The 15,420-nt window shown below is 41.5% G+C and overlaps 1 protein-coding gene across 2 annotated transcripts in view; it reads left to right on the forward strand.

Annotated features, from left to right (window-relative positions):
• Eogt (EGF domain specific O-linked N-acetylglucosamine transferase) overlaps positions 1–15,420 on the forward strand; it is a 43,084-nt gene that overhangs the window by 17,436 nt on the left and 10,228 nt on the right. For both annotated transcript variants that reach the window (XM_085840243.1, XM_085840244.1), the window contains exons 10-12: positions 3,430–3,533; positions 14,747–14,839; positions 15,266–15,337. In XM_085840243.1, coding sequence (XP_085696369.1) covers positions 3,430–3,533; positions 14,747–14,839; positions 15,266–15,337 — 269 coding nt within the window. The remainder of the gene's footprint in view (positions 1–3,429; positions 3,534–14,746; positions 14,840–15,265; positions 15,338–15,420) is intronic.

Genomic DNA, 15,420 nt, shown 5'->3' on the forward strand with positions numbered 1-15,420 from the left:
CATACTTGATCCCATCCCACCTTTTCCCTCCTCCTTCTCTCCCCACTCAGGCCCTTCCCTCCCTTTGCCTCCAATGATTATTTTCTTCCCCCTTCTAAGTGAGATTGAAGCATCCATACTTTGGCCTTTCTTCTTGTTAAGCTTCCTATGGTCTATGAGTTGTATCCTGGGAGTTCTGAGCTTTTGGACTAATCCACTTATCAGTGAGTACATACCATGTACTTCCTCATTGCTGGTGGGATTGCAAGCTGGGACAACCACTTTGGAAATCAATCTGGCGGTTCCTCAGAAAATTGGAAATAGTGCTACCTGAAGACCCAGCTATACCACTATTGGACATATACCCAAAAGATGCTCCAACATATATCAAGGACACATGTTCCACCATGTTCATAGCAGCCTTATTTATAATAGCCAGAAGCTGGAAACAATCCAGATGTCTCTCAACAGAAGAATTTATACAGAAAATGGATACAGAAAATTCCATTATGTACATTTATACAATGGAATACTACTCAGCTATTAAAAATGACAACTTCATGAAATTTGCTGGCAAATGGATGAAACTAGAAAATATCATCCTGAGTGAGGTAATCAATTCCAACTCAATTCCTCATAGATATAGAAAGAGAAACTCTCAACTTCATCTGGAATAGCGAAAACCCAGGATAATGAAAACAATTCTCAACAGTAGAAGAATTTCTGGGGGAATCACCATCCCTGACCTCAAGCTGTACTACAGAGCAATAGTGATAAAAAAAACCATATGATATTGGTACAGGGACAGGCAGGTAGATCAGAGGAACAGAATTGAAGACTCAGAAATAAACCCACATACCTATGGTCACTTGATCTTTGACAAAGAAGCTAAGAACATATAGTGGAAAAAAGAAAGCATTTTTAACAAATGGTGCTGGTGTAACTGGAGGTCTGCATGTAGAAGAATGCAAATTGATCCATTCTTATCTCCTTGTACAAAGGAGATCAAGGACCTCCACATAAAACTAGATACGCTGAAACTAATAAAAAAGAAAATGGGGAAGAGCCTCGAACACATAGACAAAGGGGAAAATTTCCTGAACAGAGCATCATTGGCTAATGCTCTCTGATCAACAATAGACAAATGGAATCTCATGAAACTGGAAAGTTTCTGTAAGGCAAAGGACACTGTCAATAGAACAAAATGGCAGCCAACAGATTGGGAAAAGATATTTACCAACCCTACATCCAATAGAGGGCTAATATTCAATATTTAAAAAGAACTCAAGAAATTAGACTCCAGAGAACCAAATAACCCTATTAAAAAAATGGGATACAACGCTAAACAGAGAATTCTCAACTGAGGAATCTCAGATGGCTGAGAAGCACCTAAAGAAATGTTCAGCATCCTTAGTCATCAGGGAAATGTAAATCAAAACAATCTTGAGACTCCAGCTCACACCAGTCAGAATGGCTAAGATCAGAAACTCAGGTGACAGCTGATGCTGGCGAGGATGTGGAGAAAGAGGGACTTCCATATTCTTATCCCTTTCAAATTCTACAAGAACCAGTCATATTTATGTAAAATAGTTCCATCAAAGTCAAGATGAAAGAAAGTTGTGTGCATATACCTTTTGTAACTAAATTTACCCTGTCTAAATCACTTTGATTACATTTAGGTTTCATTACTCTGTGTGTGTGTGTGTGTGTGTGTGTGTGTGTGTGTGTGAATACAATGCCCATCATTTCCATGGCCAACTTTCTGTAACCAAACAAACTTAAAACTCTTTTGGAAGTTACCACTACAGTATATTCTTGAAAAAAAAAATTAGAATTGTTTTCCCATCATGCCTTTCAGCTCTAGATCTTGGCCTGCAAGCATAACTTTAACCCTGGCAACTAATGGCCCCCGGAGAGGAGAGAGACTTGCTCTCTTATCCCTCTCATTATGAGAGATGGGGCTTATAGAGCTATGTCCTTATCAAGATGAGTGAGTGGCTTGGCCTACAGTGAACTACAGAGAGCCCTCTGTCATGACTACTTGGGAATTACCATATTTATTGATCATGGTTTTAATGTGCTCTGCCATCCAAAGTTATAATTCTCAGGTTACAAAATATTAGATTCAGAAATCAGACAGGTTTAGCTTTTTGAAATAAAAGCAAACTTGAAATGCCTTGTTCATTGTTCTGACTCATTTTTTTAAAAAAAATACGCAAATGAAAAAGTGGCAAAAAAAAACAAACCCTTCCCATGAAAGAGGTATGTGTGAACTATGAAACACATGCAGATCATATGCAACAAAGTACGTATGCAGATTGTGTGCAGTAAAGAATGTAAAATAGAAGCGCATAGGCTGAGACAGACAGGTGCCATTGCTTCCCTGTATTGGTACTGACCCCTTGCTTCTGAATGACACCATCAGCCAATTCCCCTTTGCTTCTTAACTGACCTCGGGACAAGGTACATCGTAGCAGAACTTACCCACCCTACTTCTACAGCTTGAAGCCTGTGTTTACTTCCTTGTTTTAAATCCTTGTGCAGCCAGACAGCGGTATGCATACTGTATTCCAGAGTAAATGTTAGGGACTCCCTAAACTAAGCTGGACTTCAACCAGGTTCTTCTAACACCGGCGTTCATGCTCTGTCAACTAGAACATGAGAGACTCACCTCTTTTAACTAATAGTTGACCAATATTTCCCCCAAATCAGTGTAAACCGGGGCTGGACAGATAGCTCAGCCATTAAGAGCACTGTCTGCTCTTTCAGAGAATCTGGGTTAGATTCCTAGTACCCACATGACAGTTTATAATAGTCTGTGACTCCAGTTTCAGGTGACCCAATACTCTCTTCTGGCCTTCAAGGGTGCCAGGCGTGCATGTGGTGCATAGTCACACTTGTTGGCCAAACATCCATACACAAAAATCTTTTAAGAAGAATAATATAAGGAATGATTAAATAGGGCAAAAGGGGACAAGAATTTAAAACTACCATAATGTTAGTAGTTGTGATTGTTGTCGGTGCCTCTGTGCACAGGTGTCATTTGGTTGATTTAAAGAACAAACAAACAAACAAACAAACAAACAATCAAACTGAATAATCAGAAAAAATTGTTAGCCATCATGTCCTGATAGTTCCCCGTGCTGTGCTAAATAGACCTATGTGCCCCCCACCCGACCCCTGCCAGAACATAATGGTCTCTTGCGTCTTGATGCGCAGGAGAGGACAAATCCCTGATTTCCAAATAACCAGCTCAGCAGTAAGATATTTAAACTCAATACTTCTTCAAGTTGACCGGTACCCGCTCCTAGCCCATATTTAGGAGAAACGTGTTTTCTTGGTGATTTTGGCTAGAAGTCCAACTAACTGTATGCAGGTCGAGTGGAATTTAGAAGGCATCGGGTTGTGCGTCTTCTCTTTTTTAACATGTTCTTTCTCTCCCAACACCAGGTATTAATATGTACCACCACTTCTGTGACTTCCTGAATCTCTACCTCACTCAGCACGTTAACAATTCTTTCAGCACGGACGTGTACATTGTGATGTGGGACACCGTAAGTAAGCACCCACTCTCTCCTCTGGCGACAGCTCTGTCTCACTGTGTGCCTCTGGCTTTGTGAAGCAGAGTTTTCTAAGATGAGTGTTTGCCAAGGCACACATACACTCACACATGTATCGATGCGTTCACATGTGTTTCTTTTTTTTTTTTTAATATTTTTATTACATATTTTCCTCAATTACATTTCCAATGCTATCCCAAAAGTCCCCCATAGCGCCCCCCACTTCCCTACCCACCCATTCCCATTCTTTTGGCCCTGGCATTCCCCTATATTGGGGCATATAAAGTTTGCAAGTCCAATGGGCCTCTCTTTCCATTGGTGGCCGACTAGGCCATCTTTCGATACATATGCAGCTAGAGACAAGAGCTCCGGGGTTCTGGTTAGTACATCATGTTGTTCCAACAATAGGGTTGCAGATCCCTTTAGCTCCTTGGGTACTTTCTCTAGCTTCTCCATTGGGAGCCCTGTGATACATCCAATAGCTGACTGTGAACATCCACTCCTGTGTTTGCTAGGCCCCGGCATCGTCTCACAAGAGACAGCTATATTTGGGTCCTTTCAGCAAAATCTTGCTAGTGTATGCAATGGTGTCAGCGTTTAGAAGCTGATTATGGGATGGATCCCTGGATACGGCAGTCCCTATATGGTCCATCCTTTCATCACAGCTACGAACTTTGTCTCTGTAACTCCTTCCCTGGGTGTTTTGTTCCCAATTCTAAGAAGGTGCACAGTGTCTACACTTTGGTCTTCATTCTTCTTGAGTTTCATGCGTTTAGCAAATTGTATCTTATATCTTGGGTATCCTAAGTTTTGGGCTAATATCCACTTATCAGTGAATACATATTGTGTGAGTTCTTTTGTGATTGTGTTACTTCACTCAAGATGATGCCCTCCAGGTCCATCCATTTGGCTAGGAATTTCATAAATTCATTCTTTTTAATAGCTGAGTAGTACTCCATTGTGTAAATGTACCATAATTTCTGTATCCATTCCTCTGTTGAGGGACATCTGGGTTCTTTCCAGCTTCTGGCTATTATAAATAGGGCTGCTATGAACATAGTGGAGCATGTGTCCTTTTTACCGGTTGGGACATCTTCTGGATATATGCCCAGGAGAGGTATTGCTGGATCCTCCGGTAGTACTATGTCCAATTTTCTGAGGAACCGCCAGACTGATTTCCAGAGTGGTTGTACAAGCTTGCAATCCCACCAACAATGGAGGAGTGTTCCTCTTTCTCCACATCCTCGCCAGCATCTGCTGTCACCTGAATTTTTGATCTTAGCCATTCTGACTGGTGTGAGGTGGAATCTCAGGGTTGTTTTGATTTGCATTTCCCTGATGATTAAGGATGTTGAACATTTTTTCAGGTGTTTCTCTGCCATTCGGTATTCCTCAGGTGAGAATTCTTTGTTCAGTTCTGAGCCCCATTTTTTAATGGGGTTATTTGACTTTCTGGAGTCCACCTTCTTGAGTTCTTTATATATATTGGATATTAGTCCCTTATCTGATTTAGGATAGGTGAAGATCCTTTCCCAATCTGTTGGTGGTTTTTTTGTCTTATTGATGGTGTCTTTAGCCTTGCAGAAGCTTTGTAGTTTCATGAGGTCCCACTTGTCAATTCTCGATCTTACAGCACAAGCCATTACTGTTCTATTCAGGAATTTTTCCCCTGTGCCCATATCTTCAAGGCTTTTCCCCACTTTCTCCTCTATAAGTTTCAGTGTCTCTGGTTTTATGTGAAGTTCCTTGATCCACTTAGACTTGACCTTAGTACAAGGAGATAGGAATGGATCAATTAGCATTCTTCTACATGTTAACAACCAGTTGTGCCAGCACCATTTGTTGAAAATGCTGTCTTTCTTCCACTGGATGTTTTTAGCTCCCTTGTCGAAGATCAAGTGACCGTAGGTGTGTGGGTTCATTACTGGGTCTTCAATTCTATTCCATTGGTCTATTTGTCTGTCACTATACCAGTACCATGCAGTTTTTATCACAATTGCTCTGTAGTAGAGCTTTAGGTCCGGCATGGTGATTCCACCAGAGGTTCTTTTATCCTTGAGAAGATTTTTTGCTATCCTAGGTTTTTTGTTATTCCAGATGAATTTGCAGATTGCACTTTCTAATTTGTTGAAGAATTGATTTGGAATTTTGATGGGGATTGCATTGAATCTGTAGATTGCTTTTGGCAAGATAGCCATTTTTACAATGTTGATCCTGCCAATCCATGAGCATGGGAGATCTTTCCATCTTCTGAGATCTTCTATAATTTCTTTCTTCAGAGACTTGAAGTTTTTATTATACAGATCTTTCACTTCCTTAGTTAGAGTCACGCCAAGATATTTTATATTATTTGTGACTATTGAGAAGGGTGTTGTTTCCCTAATTTCTTTCTCAGCCTGTTTATTCTTTGTGTAGAGAAAGGCCATTGATTTGTTTGAGTTAATTTTATATCCAGCTACTTCACCGAAGCTGTTTATCAGGCTTAGGAGTTCTCTGGTGGAATTTTTAGGGTCACTTATATATACTATCATATCATCTGCAAAAAGTGATATTTTGACTTCATCTTTTCCAATTTGTATCCCTTTGATCTCCTTTTGATGTCGAATTGCTCTGGCTAGGACTTCAAGTACAATGTTGAATAGGTATGGAGAAAGTGGACAGCCTTGTCTAGTCCCTGATTTTAGAGGGATTGCTTCAAGTTTCTCACCATTTACTTTGATGTTGGCTACTGGTTTGCTGTAGATTGCTTTTATCATGTTTAGGTATGGGACTTGAATTCCTGATCTTTCCAAGACTTTTATCATGAATGGGTGTTGGATCTTGTCAAATGCTTTTTCCGCATCTAACGAGATGACCATGTGGTTTTTGTCTTTGAATTTGTTTATATACTGGATTACGTTGATGGATTTCCGTATATTGAACCATCCCTGCATCCCTGGGATGAAACCTACTTGGTCAGGATGGATGATTGTTTTGATGTGTTCTTGGATTTGGTTAGCAAGAACTTTATTGAGGATTTTTGCATCAATATTCATAAGGGATATTGGTCTGAAGTTTTCTATCTTTGTTGGGTCTTTTTGTGGTTTAGGTATCAGAGTAATTGTAGCTTCATAGAATGAGTTGGGTAGAGTACCTTCTGTTTCTATTTTGTGGAATAGTTTGTGAAGAACTGGGATTAGATCTTCTTTGAAGGTCTGATAGAACTCTGCACTAAACCCATCTGGTCCTGGGCTTTTTTTAGTTGGGAGACTATTAATGACTGCTTCTATTTCTTTGGGGGATATAGGGCTGTTTAGATCATTAACCTGATCTTGATTCAACTTTGGTACCTGGTATCTGTCTAGGAACTTCTCCATTTCATCCAGGTTCTCCAGTTTTGTTGAGTATAGCCTTTGGTAGAAGGATCTGATGGTGTTTTGGATGTCTTCAGGATCTGTTGTTATGTCTCCTTTTTCATTTCTGATTTTGTTAATTAGGATGCTTTCCCTGTGCCCTCTAGTGAGTCTGGCTAAGGGTTTATCTATCTTGTTGATTTTCTCAAAGAACCAGCTCCTTGATTGGTTGATTCTTTGAATAGTTTTTCTTGTTTCCACTTGGTTGATTTCACCCCTGAGTTTGATTATTTCCTGCCGTCTACTCCTCTTGGGTGAATTTGCTTCCTTTTGTTCTAGTGCTTTTAGGTGTGTTGTCAAGCTGCTAATGTGTGCTCTCTCTAGTTTCCTTTTGGAGGCACTCAGAGCTATGAGTTTTCCTCTTAGAAATGCTTTCATTGCGTCCCATAAGTTTGGGTATGTTGTGGCTTCATTTTCATTGAACTCTAAAAAGTCCTTAATTTCTTTCTTTATTCCTTCCTTAACCAAGGTATCATTGAGAAGAGTGTTGTTCAGTTTCCACGTGAAGGTTGGCTTTCTATTATTTATTTTGTTATTGAAGATCAGCTTTAGTCCATGGTGATCTGATAGGATGCATGGGACAATTTCAATATTTTTGTATCTGTTGAGGCCTGTTTTGTGACCAATTATGTGGTCAATTTTGGAGAAGGTGCCATGAGGTGCTGAGAAGAAGGTATATCCTTTTGTTTTAGGATAGAATGTTCTGTAGATATCTGCCAGATCCATTTGATTCATAATTTCTCTTAGTTTCTCTGTGTCCCTGTTTAGTTTCTGTTTCCATGATCTGTCCATTGGTGAAAGTGGTGTGTTGAAGTCTCCCACTATTATTGTATGAGGTGCAATGTGTGCTTTGAGATTTACTAAAGTTTCTTTAATGAATGTGGCTGCCTTTGTATTTGGAGCATAGATATTCAGGATTGATATTTCCTCTTGGAGGATTTTACCTTTGATGAGTATGAAGTGTCCCTCCCTGTCTTTTTTAATGACTTTGGGTTGGAAGTCAATCTTATCAGATATTAGAATGGCTACTCCAGCTTGTTTCTTCATACCATTTGCTTGGAAAATTGTTTTCCAGCCTTTCATTCTGAGGTAGTGTCTATCTTTTTCTCTGAGATGAGTTTCCTGTAAGCAGCAAAATGTTGGGTCTTGTTTGTGTAGCCAGTTTGTTAGTCTATGTCTTTTTATCGGGGAGTTGAGTCCATTGATATTAAGAGATATTAAGGAAAAGTAATTGTTGTTTCCTGTTATTTTTGTTGTTAAAGTTGGCATTCTGTTCTTGTGGCTGTCTTCTTTTAGGTTTGTTGAGGAATTACCTTCTTGTTGTTTCTAGGGCGTGGTTCCTGTCCTTGTATTGGTTTTTTTCTGTTATTATCCTTTGAAGGGCTGGATTCGTGGAGAGATAATGTGTGAATTTGGTTTTGTCGTGGAATACTTTGGTTTCTCCATCTATGTTAATTGAGAGTTTGGCTGGGTATAGTAGCCTGGGCTGGAATTTGTGTTCTTTTAGTGTCTGTATAACATCCGTCCAGGATCTTCTGGCTTTCATAGTCTCTGGTGAAAAATCTGGTGTAATTCTGATAGGCTTGCCTTTATATGTTACTTGGCCTTTTTCTCTTACTGCTTTTAGTATTCTATCTTTATTTAGAGCATCTGTTGTTCTGATTATTATGTGTCGGGAGGTATTTCTTTTCTGGTCCAGTCTATTTGGAGTTCTGTAGGCTTCTTGTATGTTCATGGGCATCTCTTTCTTTAGATTTGGGAAGTTTTCTTCTATAATTTTGTTGAAGATGTTTGCTGGTCCTTTGAGTTGAAAATCTTCATTCTCATCCACTCCTATTATCCGTAGGTTTGGTCTTCTCATTGTGTCCTGTATTTCTTGGATGTTTTGAGTTAGGATCTTTTTGCATTTTACATTTTCCTTGATTGTTGTGCCGATGTTCTCTATGGAATCTTCTGCACCTGAGATTCTCTCTTCCATCTCTTGTATTCTGTTGCTGATGCTCGTATCTATGGTTCCAGATTTCTTTCCTAGGGTTTCTATCTCCAGTGTTGCCTCATTTTGGGTTTTCTTTATTGTGTCTACTTCCCTTTTTAGGTCTAGTATGGTTTTGTTCATTTCCATCATCTGTTTGGATGTGTTTTCCTGTTTTTCTTTAAGGACTTCTACCTGTTTGATTGTGTTATCCTGTTTTTCTTTAAGGACTTCTACCTGTTTGATTGTGTTATCCTGTTTTTCTTTAAGGACTTGTAACTCTTTAGCCATGTTCTCCTGTAATTCTATAAGTGAGTTATTAAAGTCCTTCTTGATGTCCTCTACCATCATCATGAGATATGCTTTTAGATCCATGTCTAGCTTTTCCGGTGTGTTGGGGTGCCCTGGACTGGGCGAAGTGGGGGTGCTGGGTTCTGATGATGGTGAGTGGTCTTGGTTTCTGTTAGTAAGATTATTACGTTTACCTTTCGCCATCTGGTAATCTCTGGGGTTAGTTGTTATCGTTGTCACTGTTTAAAGATTGGAGCAGAAGCTATGTTCCACTCACCAGCAGTCTCAAAATCCTGCGGCGGGGGTCGTGGGAAGCTGGCGGTACCCCGGTGCTGGTCCAGCCGGAAGAGGCCTGTGGTCCTACTCAGGCCGGTTTTCTGCTTCCCTAACTAATGCAGTCTCTGGTCCCGCGTGCAATTGGATTGGAGCAGAAGCTGTGTTCCACTCACCAGAAGTCTTAAGATCCTGTGGCGGGTGTTGTGGGTAGCTGGCGAGTGTCAGCCGACCCTGCGCCCTAGCTGCCCTGGTGCTTTTCTGACCGGAAGAGGCTTGTGGCCCTATGTAGGCCGGATTTCTGCCTCCCCAACCAAAGCAGTCTCAGGTCCCGCGTGATTGGACTGGAGCAGAAGCTGTGTTCCACTCACTAGCAGTCTCAAAATCCTGTGGCGGGGGTCGTGGGTAGCTGGCGGGTGTCAGGAGACCCTGCGCTCAAGCTTCCCCTGTGCTGATCCGGCCGGATGAGGCCTGTGGCCCTACTCAGGCCGGTTTCTGCTTCCCTAACTAATGCAGTCTCAGGTCCCGCGCGCAATTGGATTGGAGCAGAAGCTGTGTTCCACTCACCAGAAGTCTTAAGATCCTGTGGTGGGTGTTGTGGGTAGCTGGTGAGTGTCAGCCGACCCTGCGCCCTAGCTGCCCTGGTGCTTTTCTGACCGGAAGAGGCTTGTGGTCCCTATGTAGGCCGGATTTCTCTCTCCTACATGTGTTTCTTTGGGCCCCCTGACATATATACATGCACCCTGTCAGGTATGAACGGATGTATGATCTTTATTTTGGTTTAGTTTTGATTTTGTTTGGGCAATGTCTCAGGTAGCCCAGGCTGACCTGAATTGACTGTGTAGCCAAGGATGCCCCTCTACTCCTCTTGCATCAGCTCTGGTGCTGGAGATTAAACCCAGGGCTTCATGCATGCTGAGCAAACACCCTGCCAGCTGAGCCATGTCCTTTCCCATAGATAAGTGTGATCCTATATGCTTTGAACTTTGTTTGGAGTGAACTAGTGGAGGATTTCCTCCCCTTGGGCACAGATTGAGTTCCCAAACACAGAGCTCCAGTGTCTGCCTCAGTGTTCCTCTGAGACAAGAGGCCTCTGTGACACAAAGTGGTAGCGATTCAGTTGACTTTGCCCTTTGAATTTACTGCTCCCGCTCCGAAGTGCAACCCAGAGCCTCGTGCGAGCTAAGCACTCCCCCACAGAGCTACACCTCAGCCCCAATCCTTTGCTTAATAGCAGCTTTCCGGTTATAGCCGGCTTCAAGCTAAGTGGTCTGTTTTTTTAAGCTCACTATCTAGGGTGAATCATATCTAAAGCAGAAGCAACGCTGTCTGGAAATGGGTGGCATGCACCATCTGCATTTCCAGCGAGTACAGCACACCAGCTAATTCATAAAGTTTGACAGACAAGGAGAAAGCATTTGTGGTCCATACTTCATAGACAGTAAGCTCATACTATAGCTCTGTGGACGGTTGTGGGTTGACCACGGCCGTCTCCCAGAACTCTGGCATGATTTAAACTCCTTGGAACACTGGTTCTGCGTTCTTGGCATGTGCTTGCTTTCTTTATCTCTGGCTCTACGTATGCTTCCATTTCTGGCCTGAGTCCAGTCTGACAGTTTAGCTTCATATTTTGGCTGTGTTTCTGTGAGCAAAGGGGGCAGCATCCTTCTCACTTCCTTCATTTCCTCCTTTCTTTCTTTTCCTTCCTTTCTTCCTTCCTTCCTTTCTTTCTTTCTCTCTCTCTCTCTTTCTTTCTTTCTTTCTTTCTTTCTTTCTTTCTTTCTTTCTTTCTTTCTTTCTTTCTTTCTTCCTTCCTTCCTTCCTTCCTGCCTTTCTTTCTTTCTTCTTTCTTTCTTCCTTCCTTCCTTCCTGCCTTTCTTTCTTTCTTTCTTTCTTTTTCTTTTCTTTTGCTTAAGCGGGCCACCTCTCTGCAAAACATCTCTCAGCAATTCTGCAAGACTTTTTTTTTTTTTTAAAGCCCTTACTAAAAACACACTCTTTCAATGGGGAATTTGGATCAGGATTTTTATTAGTGTGTTTTACAGACAAGACACAGCAGGTTCTAAGGTAACACACTGATGGGTGGAGTCAAGGATTCTTGCTGTGGACTGGGAAGGCACCCCTTATATAGTCCTCTGAAGAGCTTGTGAGGTAGAGAGACACTTTTCAAGTGCTTTCTAGAAGCTTCTCCATACCATCTCGCATGCCTGTGTACCTCGTTCTTGAGTGGACCGAGTTAAAGCGAGTTAGCTTCTATCTGTCCTGCCTGCTGTGTGCCCGCTGGGGAAAGTCCATGAAGGCCCTTGTCAACTGGACACATAAATTGCAGGAGTCTGACCATCATTCTGGTATGGATAAGCAGCGTTCATGTGTCTGAGCAGTGTGCTTGGCTGCCCCCGTGTTATCGCTGTCCTTTGCTGGTCCTCTGACTCCTCCCTTATAGCCTTTCCTCTTGGTCAGAGATGTCCTTGCTAGCTTCCCAATCAAGTTCTCATATGAACAGCAATGCTTAGCTGCTCCAGAATTCAGTGCTTAGAAGCCTGTAGGTTGCCGGGGAACAGTACTGTGTGATTCTATTGTCCACAGTTGAATTTCTGTTAGCAAAGCCTTAAGTCGGTGGTTCTCAACCTATGGGCCAAGACTGCCTTGGATGGTCAACAGGAGTCACCTAGATCATCGGGAAACACAGATATTTATAACAGTAGCAGAATTACAGTTATGAAGTTGTGATGAAAATACTTTTATGGTTGGGGTCACCACAACATGAGGAACACTTAAAAGTTTGCATCATTAGGAAGGTTGAGGACCATTGCCACAGTTAGACACAGGCTTTTAAGATGCCATTTCACAAGCTCAGTGCCGTCCCGTTGGGTACTGAGCACCTCCACAAAGCCATCAGCCTCCAAAATCATAGAAAGCCACTTTTTTTCTGGTGTTGAAGATTTAGAACATCTTTGCCATATTTTTAAAAATATTGTTTTTTTGTGTTTTTGGGTTTTTTTTTTTTTAGTTTTATTTGTTTAATGTCTGAGTGATCTGCTGCATATACATCTGCAGGCCAGAGATAGCATCAGATCCCATTAGAGATGGTTGTGAGATGGTTGTGGTTGCTGGGAATTGAACTCAGGACCACGGGAAGAGCAGCCAGTGCTCTTAACTGCTGAGCCATCTCACTAGCCCTTTTCTTTTCCTTTTTAATTATAGAGCTGATGACTGATTCTCATAAGGTCAACAATGCAGAAGTTTGAAAGGTTTTTTTTTTTTTTTTTCCTTTAAGTCTCTTCTTCTCTCTCCGATTGTATTATCCCCCAAGGGAATAAATGAAAATGCAGCCTTAAACAAAGTTTTATCAGGGTTTGTACAAGGCTCTCTATGCATATCATTTGTATAAAGATTTATTTATATCTTTATATAAACTATGCTTTCTTAGTATAAGGGCATCTTTCCTTGTCCGTTTTTTGAATGGAGCTAGCTTTTTCTCATCTGTTGGATTTCCTTCATGTGTTCCTCTCCCTTTATCCCCTCCCCCATGTTCCTCTCCCTTCACCCCCTCCCCTAGGTTCCTCTCCCTTCACCGCCCCCCATATTCCTCTCCCTTCACCTCCTCCCACTCCCCTGTTCCTCTTCCTTCACCCCACATTTCTTTTCTCTCTGGTTCTGAGCTATGTACTGGATGCTATCAGCATCTTTTCTACATGCAGTGTTCTCCCTGGGTCCATAGGAGACTAGTCCCAAGATCCACTCTGGACACCTGAATCCATAGATGCTCAAGTCCTCTGTGTTAAGTGGTATAGAACTGCACGTAGCCATGCATAACCTGCTAGGTGCTCTGAAATCGCCCCGTACAGGCAAACACGTCATACTGTAGTATTGCAGAGAAAAGGTCTGTATGCATTCAGTAAAGACACAGCTACTTCTCTGAACATTTTCTCTTAGTGTGAGGGAACCCTCGGGTCCCGAGGTTGACCATGACCTCCTCTCCACACCCTCACCTTCTCTACACCTGTGGGCTAAGTCCTACAAGTGGTGTTTGTGTGTCTGAGGCTCTGGGTGTGTTCAAATTTGAGACCTGACAGGAGGAGGGTTTTGTTTGTTTGTATGTTTGCTTGTCACTTCGAAAAATACCCAAGGATTCCTCAGTGTGACGTGGGAAGATGTTTGTTCCTTCTTCCACTGCTGGATAATTTGAATCTGGAGGATATAGAGATGAAGTTTCTAGAAGTGGCTATTGTTGAATAATTCCCAAGTTTCCTGAGAAGGGTCCAGTCAAAATCTATTTTATTATTAACAACATTTCCTTTCAGGAGGCACCTTATATTACCTAGAGTATTTTATCTCAAGAAATTGTTTAAAATTACTTCTTATAATTACTCTTTATTTATTATTGTGCAATAGGACCGTGTCACTGTACACAGTGTTGAGGGTCTTTATTGTACCATTGCTGGAGAAACACTAAAGCAAAGCCTTTCTGTGTCACCAAATCTGACAGTTCTCCATACCCTTAAAATATCTACAGTAGGAAAAGCCTAAACATTTCAAAACTTAAAAAAAAAAAACTATAATCATAAAAAGACACCATAATGGACAAGAAGCTACAGATTTTGAGTGTATCCCCATGGCTTGTGCTTTTTCTGTCTCTGGGCTGGATTCTTCAGTCTGAGTCCCATCATTTAAAAATGGACCACACCCCTCCCTTTACCTGGCAGAGTTCGTAATTACCTTCTACCCTCCAGGGAGGAGACAAATTGATAAATACATTAGGACAGGTTCCCACTGAGAAGCAGCTGTCATGGAGTATATAGGCATGAAGTCTGAGACCCCAGTCCTGTGACGCATTAGGTCCACAATTTAGACAAAGTATTTGAATTTATATACAGCTTCCGGGTGTATAAATTTAGGATAAGGACATCAGCTAGCTCATTAGAACTGCAGGGTTGTTTGATGAATTAATAGTCTATAGTGCTTAGAACAATACCTGGGACTGGCAGCATCCCAGATATTGTTAGTATTATAGATTGTTGTATAATGTGATGTTATTAGTGACATTATTAACTTGAATGAGGTATTGTCACATGATTCATTATTCAACAGGGAGGATATATATTTGATGTTTAAGCTTTCAAGCCATTGTCTCGCTTTGAAATTTCCTTCCAAATGCAATGTACTTATTGTGATGGACTTGGCTCAGTGATCATATTATCATGTGTAGAAGTGGTGTCATATGTATGGTTACTCTTAAGCATCCTCTTGTGGCACTAACTTGTTGTTTCTACCTTCAGAGCTCTTATGGGTATGGCGACCTCTTCTCCGATACCTGGAAAGCATTTACTGACTATGATGTCATACATTTGAAAACCTATGATTCCAAAAAGGTACTGGAAACCTGGTGAAATGTCTTTAAGTGACTGCCAAGTGCAAGTGACTAACTCACATAGTAAAGATTGAATTTGAGTTTCTTTTGGCTGTTACCATCACTTCTGACTTCTTGGTGGTTTTTGTTGTTTGTTTGCTTGCTTGCTTGCTTGCTTGCTTGTTTTTTGATTTTTGTGGCTAGAATTTTTATAAAGAAACCTTAAAACCTTAGAAAGGTTTACTTTGTAAAATGAGGACTGCTCTTTTGGCTTGAAGGGTGCATCACTTACTGTGATGTCCTATGAAGGGCTCACCTTACTATGGTGTTGTCTATCCTATAAAGGGCACACACCTTGCTGTCCTATGAAGGGTGCGTACCTTCTGGTGGTGACCTATGAAAGGCACTCACCTTACTGTGCTATCTTCTAAACTGTCTTCCTTCTTAGGTGTGTTTTAAAGAAGCCGTGTTTTCGTTGCTGCCCCGCATGCGGTACGGGCTGTTCTATAACACGCCTCTGGTAAGCATCTAAGATATCCTTACATCACGATCGCCTGAAGTCCCAGTGCGGGAGTGTTTGCTGGCATGTGAACTGGTGCTTTT

The sequence above is a fragment of the Mus caroli genome, unplaced genomic scaffold (assembly GCF_978045245.1).
Source record: "Mus caroli unplaced genomic scaffold, Mus_caroli_1 scaffold_7, whole genome shotgun sequence".
NCBI classification, from domain to species: domain Eukaryota; kingdom Metazoa; phylum Chordata; class Mammalia; order Rodentia; family Muridae; genus Mus; species Mus caroli.